The sequence below is a fragment of the Setaria viridis genome, chromosome 5 (genome assembly GCF_005286985.2).
Source record: "Setaria viridis chromosome 5, Setaria_viridis_v4.0, whole genome shotgun sequence".
Taxonomy (NCBI): Eukaryota; Viridiplantae; Streptophyta; class Magnoliopsida; order Poales; family Poaceae; genus Setaria; species Setaria viridis.
This window is the reverse complement of record NC_048267.2, coordinates 32569731-32589075: the sequence shown is the minus strand read 5'-3', so window position 1 is coordinate 32589075 and position 19345 is coordinate 32569731. Positions and strand designations below refer to the sequence as shown.

The following is a 19345-nucleotide window of genomic DNA, read 5'->3' as shown; positions in this document are numbered from 1 at the left end:
GCTGCACAGTGGCGGAACTGGGGTGGCCGGGCCATGGCCACCCCCAACAAAAATGAAATAAGTTTACTATGAGCCTGATTGGTTCCCTGCATGCAGTTGAACCAAGCTCGCGGGATGCAGGAGGAGTTAGATTGGTTGCCTGGTTTAGTAGCTGGGACAGACTCTCCACGTGTAAGATTCCTTCGTGGCCAGGCTACAAAGAGACGTAGAAATTGGCCGTTTCCGGCGGGCCTGGCTCGCGTGATGCTATAGATTGTACTTTGGAGGAGTGTGCAGAGGGAAAAGGAGCTGTTGGGCACGGTTGCACAGAGACATGTACCAATCAAAAAGCCACTGCAGCTAGAGAGCCTAGCCAGCAGGAGCTTGCATCGCTGCTGCGAGCCTAGTTGTGGTGGGCAGCAAACCAATCAGCCCCTGTATCCCCTGTTAGTCAATGGTTAGCATGTTGTGGGGCAAACCTAACTGTAGAACGCACACAAAAACCTAACTGCCGAACGCACACAGCTGCCTGAAGCAGCTCATCAAGATGCTAATATAAGATCTCGTCCTCGCAATATTTCATTTTCAATCTCGCAGTCGTAGCGGACTCGGTGCTAGCGTCTAGTGCCCCTCCATGGACTTTGGCTCTGCGATAGCGCCATTGCGCCAATGATGGCAGGCTGGCAGGTGACCGCGGTCGCGATGGAGGCCAACTTAACAACGTGTCCTACTCTTGATGTTCCTCCAACTCAAGCCAATGTAAAACGAGCTCTATTTTCCTAATCTATATCTCCTAAACTATTTCCGATTTAATTTCTTTATCTCACATTGAGAGATATTGCAATAAAGGTCACGACAGATTTGATTATTGATGATTTCAATACAGTGAAGAATATCGCAGTGAAATTTAAATGAACAAGATATATTGACCACTTTTGCGAACCATTCGCTTTTTTTAGATTAAGGCTATATCCACATGGTGGACATATACAGCCAAAGGTTATAAAGAGTTCTTAGACTCTAGTCCTCAACAATGAGGAGCTCAAAACATAAAAAGAAAACTCTAAGACAACGAAAATAATTAGAAGACTAAGCTTCATCCTTCTTCTTCATCCATGCATCGTCCTTGCGTTGTCTTCATGCATCGCCAAGCCATCATATCTTTCGCCTGCTTAGAAACTTGATGCCGGACTTGGAATACTTGACTTCTATCGCTCGCACAACAGACTCCATCTTAGGTAATGAAGGTTGGTCCAAAGGACTTCTAAGGCGACGCCTCCAAGAAGGACACGACGTCGAAGATGTCGTCGCCGCCCATCCGGCAAGCCGGAGTAAAGTTTTCACCTAGAAGACCATTGATCTTGCAGAGAGCATCATAACAAACGTCTCAACAGAGAGAAACGACGTCCAATCGATGCCATCGTTGCTGACACCGATACCAATCGGGTAAAACTTTCGCCCATAGCTCATGCACGACCACATCATCACCCCAACATGAAATTTGCAGCGTTCTTAGCTATGCACGACCACATCATCACCCCAACATGAAATTTGCAGCGTTCTTATGACTAAACCTGCTGGGCAGCCCCGCATAGTGGAGCTGACACCACCAGGAGGCATCGAAGACGCAAAGCTGCCGACCGTTGCATAACTAATTACTATAGTCATGACTAGCTAGTGTATACTTAGGTGAACAATGAAAAATTAGGATCAATTGTCAAATTTTTGAATTAGCAAATATTTGTCTGCCTCCTTTAATTTTCTAGCCAGTTCCGCCACTGCTGCTACAGCTCCGCAGGTTCCCGTGTGCGCGCGGTGCTACGCTACCGGTCCCAGACGGCGCCCCACGGCCACCCCGCGGCCGTGGGCGCCTGCCGGCTGGTGCCCATCTGGGTTGGATTGGGAGCTGTGGCTGGCTGGCATTTTCCATTTTCGTGCAGTTGACTCTGCCTGTACCTGTGAATCGTGTGATCTTTGCGTGTTACTGGCTGGCTGGCCGCTTCGAATGGATGGACCCGCCTGCAGCAAGTTAGTTAAATTGTGTTCTGGTTTCTACTCCCTCCATTCCAATTTATAAGTTCGTTTTGATTTTCCAAGGTTAATCTAGATACCTAGTAAATATTATAAATAGAAAAATCAAAATGATCTATAATTTGAGAATAGAAAAATCAAAATGATCTACAATTTAAAACGGAGGGAGTACCTGACTTGTGGCCCTGAGAGTGGGCCAGTGGTGTGTTCAAAGTTCAAACCGGTTCAGTGGAAGTTGTAAAGAAGACCATTTTAATCTCAGAAGCAAACTCCTTTCAGAGACCTCGTATATACATCTATACTGACAGAGAATGCGATGCAGACATGAAACAATCAGCGACAACTAACGTATTTCTCCTCTCAAGTTAGCCTTTAGATCTGCTGCTGGTTTTGATCCAAGTTAACATGCGCGAAATTCTTTGGTCGGGCAATCTCTCAGGCCCATAAACAGGAGATGGCCTGCCTTCTTCTCTCCTCCAAAAAGATACCAGTCAGTGTGGTATTGCTGTATTGGGTTGGGCTGACAACTTCTTTGACTAATATGGGACTCAAGTTAACAGTTTCAGAGTTCAAATTGCCACTTGGCCCAAGTTTGGACATCTTAGTGGTATATAATCACTTATATTATCAAACAAGAAAATAACAAGCGGTCTTCAATTTTCTGATTGACGAAACTGAAGATGCAAGTAGAAGAACATCACACTGGATCATGTTGTATGTTGTACAGTAGTCAGTAGAATATATGGTTCCTATTTAGTTGATTGTAGTGACAAAATATGTATATGCAAATAGCTTTTGAAAATCTAACCTGTTCCTCTTGTCATGTCTTCCTCTTGTACCTTGTATTTTTGTAGTCACCAAAATATATATGCATCTAAAGTAAATAATGATCAGCCTAAAGTAATGTAATATTTGTTCTTATTTTCACGATATTATTGTCCCGTTGGATGCTCTACATATTGTAATATTAATATTTTGTAGCCACGTATTGCAATATTAATATTTTGTAGCCCGTACGATCCTATTATATTATCAAACAAGAAAATAACTGCAGCAGTCAACATAAGACTGGCACAGCAAACAAAATCATTGTCTTTAAAAGAACACAAAAAAAAGAGAAGAATCATGTCAATCTATTTTCTGCCAAAAGGCTCCAATTGCAAAATACGTTCCACAACGTAAGCAGGCAAATGAAGGTAGAACTTCTCAAATTGATCAATTTGCGGGCTGCAAAACCAAATTCTACGTTTTTCAGACTGGAGAGCAAGCAATCAGCCTTCACAAGCGTGTTCGGCGTGGGTGAGTGTATGGATCCTCTACGCTTAGTACAATGATACACAACTCTACTGCAGGAAAAAAAAAAGCAATCTGCCAACTCAGAAAAAGCTGTCCTACCCCCATATGAAATTGATTCATGAAACAAGTCTTATCAAGATTACAGAAGACAATAACTGAATAACATCGATAGAGTGATCTTTAATTATTATTTATACATACGCCATCTGTAAGCAGAATCAGGAAGCAAACAGATAGCAAGTCCCTTTCCGAGAGGACTGGATGTCAGTACACAATCCGTCGAAATCATTCTGGAAAGTGCTCGGCAGCTTTTAGAGGGTGTTTGATCCCGTGCTAAACTTTAATCCCCTATCATATCGAATGTTTAAATACTAATTAGAAGTATTAAACATAGACTATTTACAAAACCCATTGCACAGATGGAGGCTAAACGGCGAGACAAATTTATTAAGCCTAATTAGTCCATGATTTAACAATGTGCTGCTATAGTAACTATTTGCTAATGATGGATTAATTAGGCTTAATAGATTCATCTCGCCATTTAACCTCCATCTGTGTAATTAATTTTTTAATTAACTCATATTTAGTCCTCCTAATTAGCCTCTGAATATTCGATGTGACACGAACTAAACTTTAGCTCCAGGATCCAAGCAACCCCTTACACATATATATTCATTCATCACGACACGACGAAGGCCAGCCATAGATGTCTGAATCAAACACCCAATTCGGCCAGAAAGAACCAAGCGAAAATGAAAGGCTCATAGCAGGCTGCAAGACACATGGTATCTGTGATGTACACATCAACAGCTTTTCAAATCTTTTTTGTTCCTTTTCTTGATAATGGAAGAAACAGCAACACGATATGAAGTTATTGTAATTCTAGCAATTCCTAATCCCTCACCGCCTCCCCCCTTTTTTCTTTTCTTCAATGTCAGTTTTTTAGAACAAGGACACAAATTCTAAAAGAAAAAACATCCAACACATACCACATCCTAGAGGACAACCCACACATCAACAAGCATACCCTAAGAAACACCCGGCCACGAGGCAAACTGCCTTCTTTAGACCACAGCACAAATTGCTTGGCAAAATCTCAGCAGCTTAATAGGAAAAGAAGAAAAAAGATGCAACAGAAGAAAATAAAATGCCCTCCCAGATGAAAAAATAGACAAGGAGGGCACTCTAATGCCTCGGTGCCAAGGGCCTCAATCTAAATGTGTCCCAGAACCTTTTTCCCAGTCATTGAATCACTGAATGTTTCTCGTGGGAAGACAGGTTCATGGCTTCACCTTTTTCCTTTTCCGCTGGCATGAGAATGGAAGAACCTTGAAGAATGATTGTTTCTCAACATTACGCACATCAAACTTATCATTTCAGGTTGAAGTCCATTTCAGAGGCTATCTCATTTTTCCCAGCTCAAGTAGCCCAACAGTCATCGTCCTTCTGTTGCAACCTTGCTGGGTAGCTCTTTATTACTTTGGGCGACATCAAGTACTTCTGCAACATTGTTGCTCTGTTCCTCACTTTTCTTGGTTGTATCAAGCTGTGCGCCACTTATCAATTGTGTTTGCTTTTTAATTTCTGCAGGTTTCTCAGCTTTCGGCTGCACAGAAAATAAACATCAACGAGGAACAAATGATCACCTTTTGTCAATGCATTGTAAATGACAAACTACTTTTATTGCAGAGACTAACATATGGAACTAAAATATTCTGTCACCACCAGCCAGCTGATCTTAATTGGTAAGCCAGAAGCATCGCATTGCCATTTTTATGGTATTTGAACTGGTTAAACCATTTGCTTTACAGTCCAAAAATACAATGAAACGAAAATTGAGCCATGTCATGTAATATGTTGTTATTGAATAATTCCTAATGCTACAAGTAGATGTGCAAAACAGAGAGGATAAAGGTAGTGATATATAAGGAGTTCAGACAGTGCACTACATACCAATGGGTGATCAAATGACGTAGTAAGTGGTTTTCCCCTTCTGTCCTGCATTACTTTCTGCCGATTCTCGTAGAAGTCAAAATCGTCCAATATTGATGTTTTACATGAGAAGTTTTTGAAAATGTTCAGCATCTCTGTACCTTGTGGAAATTTGACCTGAATTGGAAATGCATACATGATTAGAAGTTAAAAAAAAACTAAATACCATTTTTACAGTGTGAGAAAAGCATAATTAGACCAGAATGGAACACCCTGACTGATTAGCGAAACAGAGAACCAAATAACAGAACAGAAAAGAACCTAAAAGAGGCTGGGATGCTTATAAAGATATTGGCATTCATTTTATATAAAGAGCAGAACAAGAGAAAGTGATAGTGAATGGACTATCATTCAGATCATAGAAACAAAAAGTCATTCATCACACAGAGCACAAATGAGAAATAGGATAGATTGTTTCAACAGTAAGAAGAACCGCATGGGCAGTAGCATGAAATCTTATGTGCACGAATTTCTTCACATGTTCTCATGAAACAAAATTAACCTACAAAGGCATACCTCTTGTGTGTCCCTGCTATTTGTCACAGGTTTGTTCTCATTATTCTCCAAAATTATGTGACGAAATTGTGGATTAGGCACGTCCTTGATAATGTGCCATTTTACTGAAAAGAAACCATTCCACTTGTCCTGTTGCCAGAAGTTCATGTTCCTGTTAAAATCTACTGGACCAACCATCTCAGCCACACCACAGAACTGACCACTTGCATTAACCTGACCATCATAGTTTAGTAGTTAATATAAAAGGTCCAAAGGAAACTAATGTTTCCCTTTTCATAAAAGGGGCGCTCAGATATGAAAATCATTAATTTGCCACAAAACGTGTAATCAGATAGTTTAATCATATGGTTGGAGCTGCACTGTCTTCTACCCACATACTGGTACAGCAGGTTTAGATGCCTGTAGTGATTACTGCAACAAAAGTCTAAAGCAATATGGAACAAAGAAACCAAATGTCATCTACTTGTGCAATATTTATTATATGTTCTGTTATTTTAGAATAAAATAGAGAAATTAGGAAATAAAATTCCTTCCTGTCATGCACTTTCTATGTGAAATTGAGCGCCAGAACAACAGCCAGCTACACTGAATAAGAACAAATGTCTGGATACCACAGGGACACACACTACTCTGAGATTCATGGTGATGTTCATGAGAAAATAATTCTCTAGGAACAATTAGTAGTAGGTAACTTACAGAGAAGAAAAGGAAAACAGGACATTTGGTTCCTTTTTCTTCCATCCTTTCCTGTGCAAGTCTATAGGCATTGTCAAGCCTTTTATTTCCATTAGGAGTACTTGCCCAGACACTGTACTTGATACTCTTGTGAATATCATCTTCACTGTAAGATTTAATTACAAAGAATAGAGCTTGCTCATACTTCGTAACAAAATCTGGAAGATTATATGCATTTTTGCTTATCGTGACAGGTGAAAGTATGGTCTCGTTAGCATCTCCAGCACTTGACAATCCAACAACATCACCTCGAGGGCTTAAACTGTGTTTTGAGTTATCAGTGTGGCTATTCTCATTAGATATGTCAGAATCACCATGTCCATTTAGCTTACTTCTCGTCTTAAGCTTCTCATTGTTGATCCAGCTTCTACCATTTTCTTTCACATTAATGCCTTTGTTTTGATAAACACTGCTTTTTCCTTGGTTATTACTATGCGTCACAAACTTGCTAGATGGAAGATATCCTTTTGTTGTGGAAGCACCAGATGCCTAGCATGAGAACAAGTATGTCAAATTAAGTTTCCTACATTTATGGGCCAAGAGCAAGGATCTATGTTTTACAGGAATTTTCAAATACCTTATTTGCACCCTTTGATAATGGGATGCTATTAGCAGCATTTGGTAAAGTTTCTAGAGCTGATGATGATCCTTTGATAGTTTCTGGAGCAGATTTTGCACTGCGGGCAGCTTTGGAGGAAGGAACACCATGCTTATTAGAAGAATATTTTGGTCTTGCAGCATAATTTGTTTGATGCACACCAACTGGATGTCCCTGAACCCCATCCAGAAGAACAAAAGAAGGGTCCCATGAGTACGCAGGGACTAGTTCAGGTCCATAAGCAATTGGTTGAGCAAAAATGCCAGGTGTGCTAGGATCTTGCATTGGAATTGCAGTGGAGTAATATGGCTCTTTGCTGACATATTGACCATCTGCACTAGTAATGCCTCCAGGAACAACCGGACTATACGAAGCATATCCACTTTCATACCCCGGGAGATAACACAAATATGAGCCATTATCACCTTGAACCACCTGAAATGGAACATAAAGCAGATATAAAAGCAGTTCTCTTGCAACTTGTCATCTTTAACTGCTTCAAAAAACCTTCAAGAAATAGTTCATCCTAGAAATGATGGCACCACTAAAATATATGATAAGGAACTAACAAACGGCAAAAATTCAATCAATGCTTCTGAAATTGTGTACTCCAAACAATACTTTCATGATTTACGCTTCATTGTTTAAGATCAGGATTTGAAGTATATACAAGGACCTTGACCATAATTTCTTGTACAGCATGCATGCAACTAAAAAGACTAATTCTCACTAAAAACAGGTATACCCATTCACTGGCAATCATTCAACTCTATTAATCTCAGGCGCTGCAACACGAGTCATGAGGTCATGAACGCATAAAGTAAAATGGTAATGGGAAGTCTGGAACAAAGATTAACAAGAATCATTTAACATACCTTGCAGAGAGATTTTTGGAACAAGGATAACAATAGAATAATAAAGGGCATTAAAAAATAGTTGGCCACTTTCCCAAACATGGCAAAGAAAAGATGACAGCCAACAGGTACAAAGCTTGTTGGTACCACCACACCACCATAGGGACTCACAAAGTGCACCACTGTTTTGATTTAGATAGGACCACTAGTGACAACTACAGGAAAGGCATATCTAACACTTTATGAAGTACACTATTATTATAACTTACTGCTGGGTGCATCTCTAGGCCATTATATCCAACAAAGTAGCCATTCTCATCCCATCCTCCATATGAGCCTGCACTAAACAATCGAATCGTCAAATGAATGAACAGTGTTTTTATCTTCAGACCATGATAGTATGATTCTGGTTTACGCACCAGGATAGTAATATCCGTAGTAATACATCCCTTGGTCCCCAATAGAAGCTTCTTGGTTCATTTCACTTTCCTTCACAGTACTAGCTGCGTCGCCCGAGGAAATGCAAGATACTGCATCAGAAGAACTTGCGTCTTTCTTAGCAGGCTACAAGGGTCGAAGATGAAAGGCATCAAGGAGAAGGTAGATATAGCACAACTAACCAACCACAGGGCAAAGAAGGAAATAAAGGCGTTCCTTATACGCTAAGGTAAGCAAGTTAGTATATTGTGTATAGGAATGAGAATCTCACCAAGTTGACATTGCTTGCCTTCGTGCTAGCATCAATCTTCAAGCTGTCCATTGCTTCTTCAATAGCTGGTTGATAGAGAAGTCAAGGGTTGCAAACAGAATATATACTTCTAAGGGTCACTGTACATGAGTGACCAATAAAATAAGCCAACCACACCAAAATGATCAACAAACATAACACCAGGCTGATATTGTGCAGATAATAATTGTCCTTCATCAACTCATCATGTGGGCAGATCTAAAAAAAATATACAGATCATTTGATTAAAGTACAGACAATTTAATTTATATTTCACAAACAAGGGCAGCCAAGGAACTCCGATTGAGCTAGATTTGAGGGACCGATATATGCAACACTAACCCAACCAATATACTGGAACCGTTCAGTGCAGGCACCATATTATTGGTGTACCTGTCAAATAAATGGGAGTTGGCTCAGCTCTCACTATCTCTCAAACCCCAATAATGAAGGGCACCTAATAATAGTATATATTACTGAATTGCTAATACCAAAGATAACATGATGGAACGGAAAGGCTCAATAATGTCAACTGTCAGTATCAAATTTAAAACGGATCAAAATTTTGATCAAATTGTACACAGCCAGGTCAAAAAGAAAAAGAAAAAGAAAAAACTGCACATACGATTCAGCAATAAGTTCCTGCAAACAGTGATCCAATAGGCACCCCCCGGATCGGAAGACTATTTTTTGTTTCCCAGAAGCCGGATTAACACAAAAGCTTTCTAGGAGGACAGCAATGGAGTTCAGTAGCAACGGGAACGACAAAAATTCACCAGCACTCCGCATCAAAATAGTTCCAGAAATTTTATTGATCCAACAGAAAGCTCGCAAAAGCACCAACAGCAAACACATGAACGCCACGAACCCATCCGTTGGATCCACCTCCCCTCGCCGGACGGAGCGCGAAATGACAAGGAAGGATACGCTTCTGGCCCAGCTCGCCCTTGGGCTCCATGAGGCCACACCAGAGCTCGCCGCAGAAGAACCCGGGGCTGCTACGCGTGTCCTCCAGCTCGACCGAGAAGGGAGCCGGGGGGGTGCCGCCGGTACCCTAGCCTGCTCCGGCCGCCGCTGCAGCAGGGCGAGAAAAACGAGGCGTCAGCAAGACATGGCACGGGGTTCGGCGGTGCGTGCCAACTGGCGAACGGCGAGGCAGGAGGTCAGTACCGCGGAGGCCGGCAGCCAACGAGGAGGAGGGGAGGGCGGCTGCCGCGGCGCACGAAGCGGCGTAGGCGAAGGCGACGGAGGCCGGAGGCGGGAGGCGAGGAGAGGACAGAGGAGGCGGCGGCGAGTCTCGGCGAGGGGGGTTAATTGGGTGGGAGGCTTTTTCTGGTGGATAGCCGATTTTCGGGCTGCGGTTTTGAACTTTTGATTCGCGAGAGACGGCGGCTGGGTGCGTGACTGCGTGTGTTGCCTTGCCTTTTGTGCTTGCTTGCTTGCAGGTTTCTTTGCCAGAGCTTTGTAGCGTTCTGGATGGTATATGTATTTTTGTTTATTTTTCAATTACTCCTCTGTATCCCACACGGCAGGAGTAGGATACTCTGCGTGCTTATTTCGTGGCACAGCCTTTATATTTGGAGGACTGTTTGGATTGCATGAATTTTGTACCAATTTTACATTACACTATATAAAATATCTCACAGAAGTCTCTTTCGAAAAAGATTATTGATTTATCATGTGGTTTCCATTCCCTCATTTGAAAGGAATCTTCACTTTATCATGCACCGGAAGCGAATAGGATTGTCTATCATTTTCTGTTGGTTGTTGGATCCAATAAAATGTGAGCAAACACAAAATGGATATGATGAAATAGGCTAGGGTTGCAACACAACATGGTGGTAAAAGCTATCAAACAAGTTGCAAAAAAAGCATGGCTCTGCTTATTCATAGAAATGAGTGACGGGCATACCAAGCAGGATAACATTAGCAAGTCATCCTCAGCATACATGCATATACTCCCTTCGTCCAAATTACTATTCGTTTTGACTTTTCTAGATACATAGTTTTTGTTGTGCACCTAAATATATAGTATGTCTAGATATAGCAAAAGTTATGTATGTAGAAAAGTTAAAACAAATAATAATTTGGGACGGAGGGAGTAGCTCGTATAAATTGGAAGTTCAGTTACTCTTTTTGCAAAGCTAGGTGGGCTTCAAAAATACATTCTTCTAAGTTGTATCTTTGACAAACATGTTTGGCATTGCCAAGGCAATCCACACTCTAACCTGAATATTTTATTTATTTTTTTGAAAGTGAGATATATTTGTGATCTCACATCTATATCAATAAAAAGGTGCATGTTTCCACATGGGCTTTTGGATGCATTTAACCTATAGAATTGTCTACTCGATGCTTGTCGTTCAATTTTTTGCTCCACCGAATCCAGATCCAACACTAATAGGTTATATTAACCATAGTCGTCTCCTGCTCCATCAGCTCCGCCGCCGCCTAGACAAGCCATTGTCCTGGTGGTGGCAATCTCCTCCTTGCCCCTCTTGCTGCCCTTGCCTCGACCCACTAACCAGACATCCTCTATTGCACCGATCAACAGTTTCACCCTTGCCTCTTCACCTTACGTGCATCGCCACTGCCAGACATCCAACCCTCATTCTAAAGCCACCGCCTTTCACATGCAAAACCCACACCCTTGAACATCAAACCACTAACCAGCTCGTTGGAGAATCAATATGGAGTTGGGAGAGATGGGGGAGCACCATCCCTAGCCCCTAGGCACCAAAAATTAGATGCTGGCTTGGCTTCAAAACACCCAAGCATCCTTTTGGATTTTTGGCTTTCCCCTGGCTCATTCAACGTTCAATCGAAGCCGTCGTATATTTATACCAATTCATGTTTTTAGATTTGTTGCTATATATTTGCTTAGTATTCCGGTTGTGCGGGGCGGAATTCTGATTTGATACGTGGAAAAGAAACATAGCATGGTAAGATGGTAACGATGCAGAGCGCCATAGCGGAGCCAAATGGTGCGGGTAACTCGGTGCCAAGCGCAGGCGGCGGTGCAAGTTGCGCGATGACAATTGCCGGCGCGGCGAGCAAGGAACAGGCTAGAAAGAATCGTTGGCCCCTGCCACTAAACTGTAGAGGGAGAAGCAGGCCACGGGACCACGAAACCCATCGCAAACGAACCAACGGACGGTGGATCCTCTCCCGGAGAGAAAAAGGATAGTGCGGCGGTAAGCCCATGCTTTGCTCCATGCTAGATGCTACACAAAACAAACACGGGGTAACTAAATGGTTTTCTTTCCAAGCTATAATTGAGGTTACACTAGTGACTAGTCACAGATTTATTTTGTTTTGTTTTGTTTTTCACGGCTCGATTAGTGGCTAGCGGTTGTCAATAGCTGATTGACAATTCCGCAGCAACAGCGTGCAAATGACTCTGAAGAAACGGCACTGCTCAAAAGATCTTTTGATGAGCACCAAGTGTACTAGGTCTAGGTGAAACTTTTCAGGTGCCTATTTCACCATGGTGGCGCATGTGTTTGCAAGCTCTTTTCTTCTTGTTTTTTTTTTACCCTCCTTGGGCAAGGTGTAGGAAGATGTACCGAGAAATACATGCAAGAAAGAGAGGTAATCATGTGAGTATCAAACTAATTGCTGAATTCTTAATTTGGAGGCTCTTGAAGCATGTACTTGCTGAATTTTTAAAAAAGGAAGGCGCAATGGTCACCCACACTGCCATTATTTATAAAGGAGAAGCTTTGCCACCTTTCGATGCCAGAAAAGGCACCTAGTGCTAGTGGTGACTAGACACGTACAATATTGGGAAGCATTTTGTGGGATGCTCCACTAGACTCGATAGAAAAGGGCAGGCGAAAAAGGAGACACAAAAGAAAACTAAAGTGCTGCAGGCTATTTCCTCCCATCTGACTTGATATCTGCTGAAAGAAAACCCGGTGATAGAATGAGCCATAATTATCCCTTTGTATTTGTTTTCTCCAAGGGCTCCCCGAGACGAGACCATCCGTTGCTAAAACTTTGATCACTTCTTGTTTCATACTTTCTCTCACCTCTGAGAGGAGAGGGAAAAATAGCAGCGGATATGTGTGGCCTTTTATTTCAAGGAAAAATACAGGTAACTTTTCCAAGGCATCTTTCTCCGGTGTGTCAAAATAAAAGAATTCTCTTCTCTTAAAAAGAAATAAAAGAACAGTGGCATAGCATCTCCTCTTGCAATTTCTTTTTGCCTTTATTGTAGTGGAATATATTTTGTCCCGTCGGCCAAGCATGGTACCATGATCATCACCTCTCCTTGGGCAAATGGAAATTCCCAAAGGAATATATCTATCTCCTTGGGACCTACATGGATACGCTCATGTCGCCGTGACGTCACCGTCACCGCCTGTTGTACTTTGACAATGGCAAAAGGATGCCCCTACACTACACCAGGTCATGGGCTCATGGCCAAACGCTGGTGTCCAACCATGTTTTCCGGGCGGCCATTGAGCCTTCCCCCACTTCTTTTGTCGGTTGATGCCTTGAACGTGTCGACTCAACAAACATAAGCTCCTTAGAACTGCGTAAACAAATCCCCAGGCTGCAGCCATTTTTGCAGTAGTCCTTGAACCATTCCTAGCAAAGCAAGAGTACACCGCAGCAGCAGCACTTTTGGATTCTGTAGCAGTGCAATTGTAAAGGAAAATTCGGCACGTGGACGTGTATATCGATGCAATTTGGCTCATCGTAGTTGGGCGAGGAGGCTTAGCGGAGGGGATACGCCCTTACGCCATTTCTAAGTTTTAATAGGAGAGGTGACACATCAGCAAAAATGATAATATAGTGAAGAAGTTATAAGGAGAGAAAAGAGATGAGCTTTATCTAGATGAAGTCCAGTACATACAATTTCCAACACCCTTGAAATCGAGTGTCCAGTGAGAACATTTCTTTTTCATCCCCATGTGTTGGAAATATGAAACTCTATTGAGAGTATTTCACTTTATAACTCCGTACAACATTTAAATCCTATAATAAACGTACGAAACCGTGAAATGAAATTTTCATATTGTACGGATGGTTTCATTTATGGTTCAGTTTCATTTTGGATGACGTGACGGTCTTTGGAAAAGCGAAATGAAACTGGGCACGGAAAACGACCTTAGGAACATGCGATGGTCGTGGGCATAAGGGCAAGGCGACGAGATACATGGGATGCCATCAGCCATGGGTATGTGTAGGATGGTGGCTGAACTTTGCCAAAGCAGGAGAGGAGCACAGTAGATGAGGGCTCAGCATGCGCGCTAGAGAGAAATATCGAAGTCGCAAAGTTAAAGAAGAGACATGTGTGAACCAAGGAAAATACATAGATAAGGAAATTGAATATCCTAAGCTAGCAGCAGTGCGTATGGGTGGGGTGGGGGGAGGGGTTGGATCCATGGGTTAGGAAGTAGTAGGGGGGTTCAAGCCGTCAGTCTCTCTTCGATCCGCTGTTGTACATCCAACGGTTATGAATTGATTCGTACAAAATATAGAAAATTATAAAACCATTTTAATGGTTGCTATCATTCTCGGCCCCTGGTCCTTAGCAATGAAGCAAATGTTGGTTTGATTGTGTCGCTGTTAGATGATTGTCGCATTACAGCCGGTTCATAGTGATATGGTTGTGAATTGTGATGTGCTGTTTTGTAATGTTCAGTTCTGTGGTAGTAGTGTTTTTTCGTTTGAATCACGGAGAGCTTATTGTGAATGCACGCACGCTCCCTAGGTCTAGTATATAGCCTTTGCTTTTTCGAGGGGATGTGGGACTATAGTTGACCAAATGGGCTAGGCTAAACGGACGGCACGAGGCCCGGCCTGTTTTGGCCTGGCACCAGCACGGCCTGGCCCGCTGTTACACGGGCCCGTGCCGGCACAGCCTGACGTAGCAGGCCGGACCTGGGCCACAGCTGTGGCACGTCGGGTGGCCTGTGGCACGACCCGTGTAACGAGCGGCACGATGACGGTCCGTCTTCCCTACCGCTCCTTAGCTCCTGTCCCACTCCAGTGCGGCAGTGAGACAGGCGGCTGGCCGAGGGCGCTGCCGCAAGCCGCGCCGGCAAGCCGACCACCTGCCGGATCTCCTCGCACGGCCGCGCCTCCCTTGCCTGGATTCGGCGGGGGCTAACCACCTCGCGCCGCCAATCGCCCCGAGCGCCCCCAGTCGGCGAACGCTAGGTCCATGGGGAGGGGCCGAGGGGGGATCTGCCGCCGGCACAGGCAGGGAGGAGGAGCCTCCAGCCCCAGCCCCAGCCCAAGGTGCGAGCAGGAGGAAGGAGCCGCCGGCCTTGAGGGAGAAGCCGCCGCCTGCGACTTGAGGGAGGAGGAGAAGAGCTGCTGACCTTGAGGAAGATCCGCGCACGGAGGTAGGAGGGTTTAAAGAGGCCAGGCCCGCCTGGGCCTCCAAGCCGGCACGGCAAACAGCCTGGCTCGGCACGACACTGTAGCTGGGCCGATGCAGGCCAGGCTGGGCCGGGCGGCCTGTTTGGCCATGTATATGTGGGACGCATTTATTTTGCAAGAATATTTGACATTAACACATGTGCGAAGTGCGATCTTGAATTGACCAATAAGGCCACTCTTAATGAGGATTTCATTCTCATTAAATGTAGTGTCATGTCAGCATTTTTTATAATGTGGCAAAGAGTCAATGAAAAAAGAGGTGAAATGAGTTTCATGAGGATCAACATTGTTTCCAAAGTAGTATGTGTCTTGCATGTAGTGTTGAAATAAATAAATTAATTGTGCATTGTAGAAAGTTATTTCAACTATGAATTAAATGCCATTTTGCATACTCTTTGAGATGGCCATTGAGAACGGCCTAACCACGGCATGAATCTGCCGGACACCCTGCTTGATCAACGACAGGTTCGGTTGGACGAACTCGCGCAGACCTCGGCGGATCCCCGCACGTCGTGCTTCGTTCTCAAATCTCCATGCTCGCAACGGCATCTTTCTGCGCGTGCCTAGACGTGCATCTTGCCTAGCCCTGCTAATTGGATTAGGTTTAATAGTCTTAATGGATGGATTTCTTTTGGAAGTTATTTAGATTGGTTATTAATAGGTTGATTCATTAAATGGTTTGGTTTAGTTTGGATTCCTCCTAAGGCCTCGTTCGTTTTCATCGAATTGGCCCATAATGAGGTCCATTCCGGGTGGTTTGAAGTGACCCGGTTTGAAACCAGACTTGCATTGAAAGTGTTGTTCGTTTTAGTCTGGCCTGGAACGAAAACCGGTCTGGATTGGAATCCTTCTATATTAGATGGCCCGGATTGAAACCATACCTCCTCACCCCTGGAATAAATCCTGGTCAAATTGAGTGACACGGGTGTAATCACTCAAACCGGACCTGGAAGTAATCCTGGCTGGAATCCAATCCTGGTGAAACGAACGAGGCCTAAGAGGAAATAGTTTTGGAGTGGTGTAGAGTCGGTTGCATCGGTTTGATTCACAAAATAATTTAAGGATCCGATTCTTGATGTGAGCCTACATATAAGTCCACCTATACTTTTTCACATGAAGTAGCTAATTATTAAACTAAATGATCTCCAACAAATTTTAATCAATTTTGTTAAAATTTTAAAGTGTGAAAGGGAAGTTTTAGTTTGAGGATCCGACTCTTGACGTGGGACCCATATATATGTCCAGCTATACTATTTTGCACAAAGTAGCGGATACTTAAACTGAGTCATCTCCAACAAATTTCGATCAATTTCGCTAAAATTTTAAAGTGTGAACGAGAGGTTTTAATTCTAGGGTCCGGCTCTTGACACGGGACCCACATGTATGTTTAGCCATACTATTTTACACAACGTACTGGGCAGTCAAATTGAGTCATCTCCAACAAATTTTGATGAATTTCGCTAAAATTTTAAGGTGTGAACATGAGGTTTTAATTCTAGAGTCGGGCTCTTAATGCAGGGTCCAAATGTATGTTTAGCCATACTATTTAGCACAAAGTATCGGGCAGTCAAATTATGTCATCTTCAATAAATTTCGATCAAATTCGCTAAAATTAAAGTGTGAACATGATGTTTTAGTTTTAAAGTCTGGCTCTTGACGTAAGATCCACATGTTGGACTTACATTTATTTCAAATATATACAAGTTTTTTATATGAGCCCATAGGTTTATATAGCAAATCATGATTTTTTTATAGCAAATTCATAAGTTCTATCGACTAGTAGTAGTAAGTTGGATTGGTTTGGATTTAGATAATATAAATATGGGGTGAGTTGGGTTAAAAAAAATAAATTAACTTGATGTGGATTGTCGTGAATTAGAGTCGGATTATAAGCAGGTCTAATCTTGCCTGTCCTCTTCTCGGTAACCCATCGCGTGCCGCCGCTAGCTACGCGACGGCGATGTGCAAGGGCGCCTCTGCGTTGCCTTGCCGTGCCCTGCACACAGATCAAATTGAAAAGGCCAAAAGGGTGTTTGTTACTTGCTGCAATGGATTCTCTGGACTCCGTGAGTGACTTGCCTAGCAGACAAGCATCGGGTTCTTCCAGTCACGCAGCTTTAATTCCTGACGATTGACCAAATCAAGGTAAACAATCGTCGTCCTAGACACAAGGTACAGGGGAGAAAATGGTGCAAAAGAAATTAAATCAAGTCGAGGACGTGTTGGAGGTTTGAACCGGCAGGTTGCGTTGTTAGTGAAACGCACGCGATGGTTTTGGAGCTGCTGCCTTGCAGTTGGCACGTAACGGACGAACGGACCAGGCAACAGCCAATGAACATGTTGTTTTTAAGCATGTGGCCGGAGCACTGTGGCGCTAGTCGTCGGTCGCCGTCAGCTTTACAGCACCTAATAATCAGGGCAGCGGCTCAACGGAGCCATGAGCGGTGGCCGCTCGCGAGGCTCGACGGCCATCCTCCTCCTGCTAGCGACCTGCTTCTGGCTGCGTGCCCGTGGAGTCTGGCTCCGAGCATACCGTCTCGCCCTAATGCCGGCGGCCACGGCACGCCCTTCCCTCGCTCCGCCCGTGCTCACAGCACCGCGCTCGAGATGCCTCCCGCCGGATCCCGTGACGGCCGTGCCCCTACTTAGTCCATGCAGCGAGCCAAGCGAGCTCCTTCGCACCTGCGCTCGCCGGCCGCTTCACCCTGGAACTCTCGAATGCAAAGAAAAAAGAAAGGACAAGCACGGGGCCACGTGCTAGCAGCTCTCGCTATATCTAGACACTTTCTTCTCTCCTCTCTTTTTTTTCCTACGTGGAAGCTTGTGGAGAGCCTAACTCATGGCAGGTGCCCATATCGGTGGCTTATGCCTCCACGATGCTCTGACTTCTGAGCCTGTGAGATCAGTGTGTGTCAACAATGCAGCTAATCATCGTTGTTATTACTCGAGGAGCCGGCCAAGATGCTGTTCCATCAACGTGGCCGTGACGGTGGTTCGATTCGCATTTCCATCGTCTTATTTTCCCCCCCAATTCTCTCTTTTTTTTCTCGGTCTGGAAATTGGAACAAAGATGTTGGATTTTCCTTTTTTAGAACGCAGGCGCTGATGGAGTGACGGGGGAGGATGACGTTTGGAGAAGCTCAGCAATTTTGCGCTTGGTCTGTGGACACGGGCGCTATACCCCTATATTCATCAACAGAGTTATAAGAATTACAATAGCTTTGAGACGGATTTAACAGCTAAACTTGCTTACCAAACTCAGCATAAATCGCACTCCTGCGATGGTGTGAGCATCCACATTGGAGCACCTGTTTTCATGAACAAAATCAGCAGTGCCAAACTGCGCTACTGTAGCCTTTCTCTCCCTGATGACATGACCATAAGCGGCTATTTCTCCCTCCTTGATTCCGCTGATCACATTAACATCATCCGAGGCAAGAATTGTTTACATCGCACGGCCCATCAGGCCCACGAGGAAACAACTTCTTCCCCCTCGGCCCTCGCTATTGTTCAATGCCGCCATGCCACACCTTTCTTCTTCATCTCGTCCAGAAGCCCCCACCTCCTCCACCGTCCTGCCTGGCTCTGACAGCGCCCCTGCCGCCGGAGCTGCTGCCAGCATCCACGGCCATCCCTAATCTCTTTGAGCGCCCCGCCCTCGCCTCTTGCCCTTGCCAACCAAACTCCACCACCACTGCGGCGAGCGGCGCCCCCGCCACCTCGCCATCCTACCCACACACCGCCACCTCTGTCGGGCCGACGACCGCCCCCGGCCATCCCTTTATAACCCTGGGACATGGAGCCACCGAGCAGCCCAACCCTAAACCCGAACCCTAAGGGCGTGGCTCGTTGGCGCAAGGCGGAGCTCGCCTGATGCAGCCACGTCGCATGGCAAGGTGGAGGAGGAGCGACGACGACGGCCTCGACAAGTTGGAGCTTGTGCGTGTAGAGAAGAGGAATATGAAGCCTGGACCGTAGATTTCTAGTTTTTGCACGAATCTTAAAGCGGAAGGTGTACAAGATACTGTTGCCTTCCGGAAGATGGATAGGTTAAATGATTGGAAGGCCCAAACTCAGCCCAAGAGGCCGAGATGCCTAAAATACGGGTCGATTTGAAGGACCTCGCGGCTGGGTTGGTTATTCCGCCATTCGGAAAACTCCAGTTGGCCCAATCCAATAACGTTCAAGGGCCCGATCCATATACATCCGCGAAACCCTAGC

General features: G+C 44.3%; 1 protein-coding gene across 1 annotated transcript; it reads right to left on the bottom strand.

The window, feature by feature from the left end:
* Positions 1-4089: 4089 nt before the first annotated feature.
* LOC117856931 (uncharacterized) lies at positions 4090-10182 on the bottom strand. The gene is made up of 10 exons (XM_034739382.2): positions 9899-10182; positions 9656-9802; positions 8711-8775; positions 8421-8565; positions 8271-8338; positions 7127-7582; positions 6511-7038; positions 5815-6027; positions 5260-5415; positions 4090-4912 (listed from the first exon to the last, which is right to left on the bottom strand). Exons 2-10 carry the CDS (start codon positions 9684-9686, stop codon positions 4742-4744), a joined length of 1833 nt encoding a protein of 610 aa, XP_034595273.1. The 5' UTR covers positions 9687-9802; positions 9899-10182; the 3' UTR covers positions 4090-4741.
* Positions 10183-19345: the final 9163 nt, after the last annotated feature.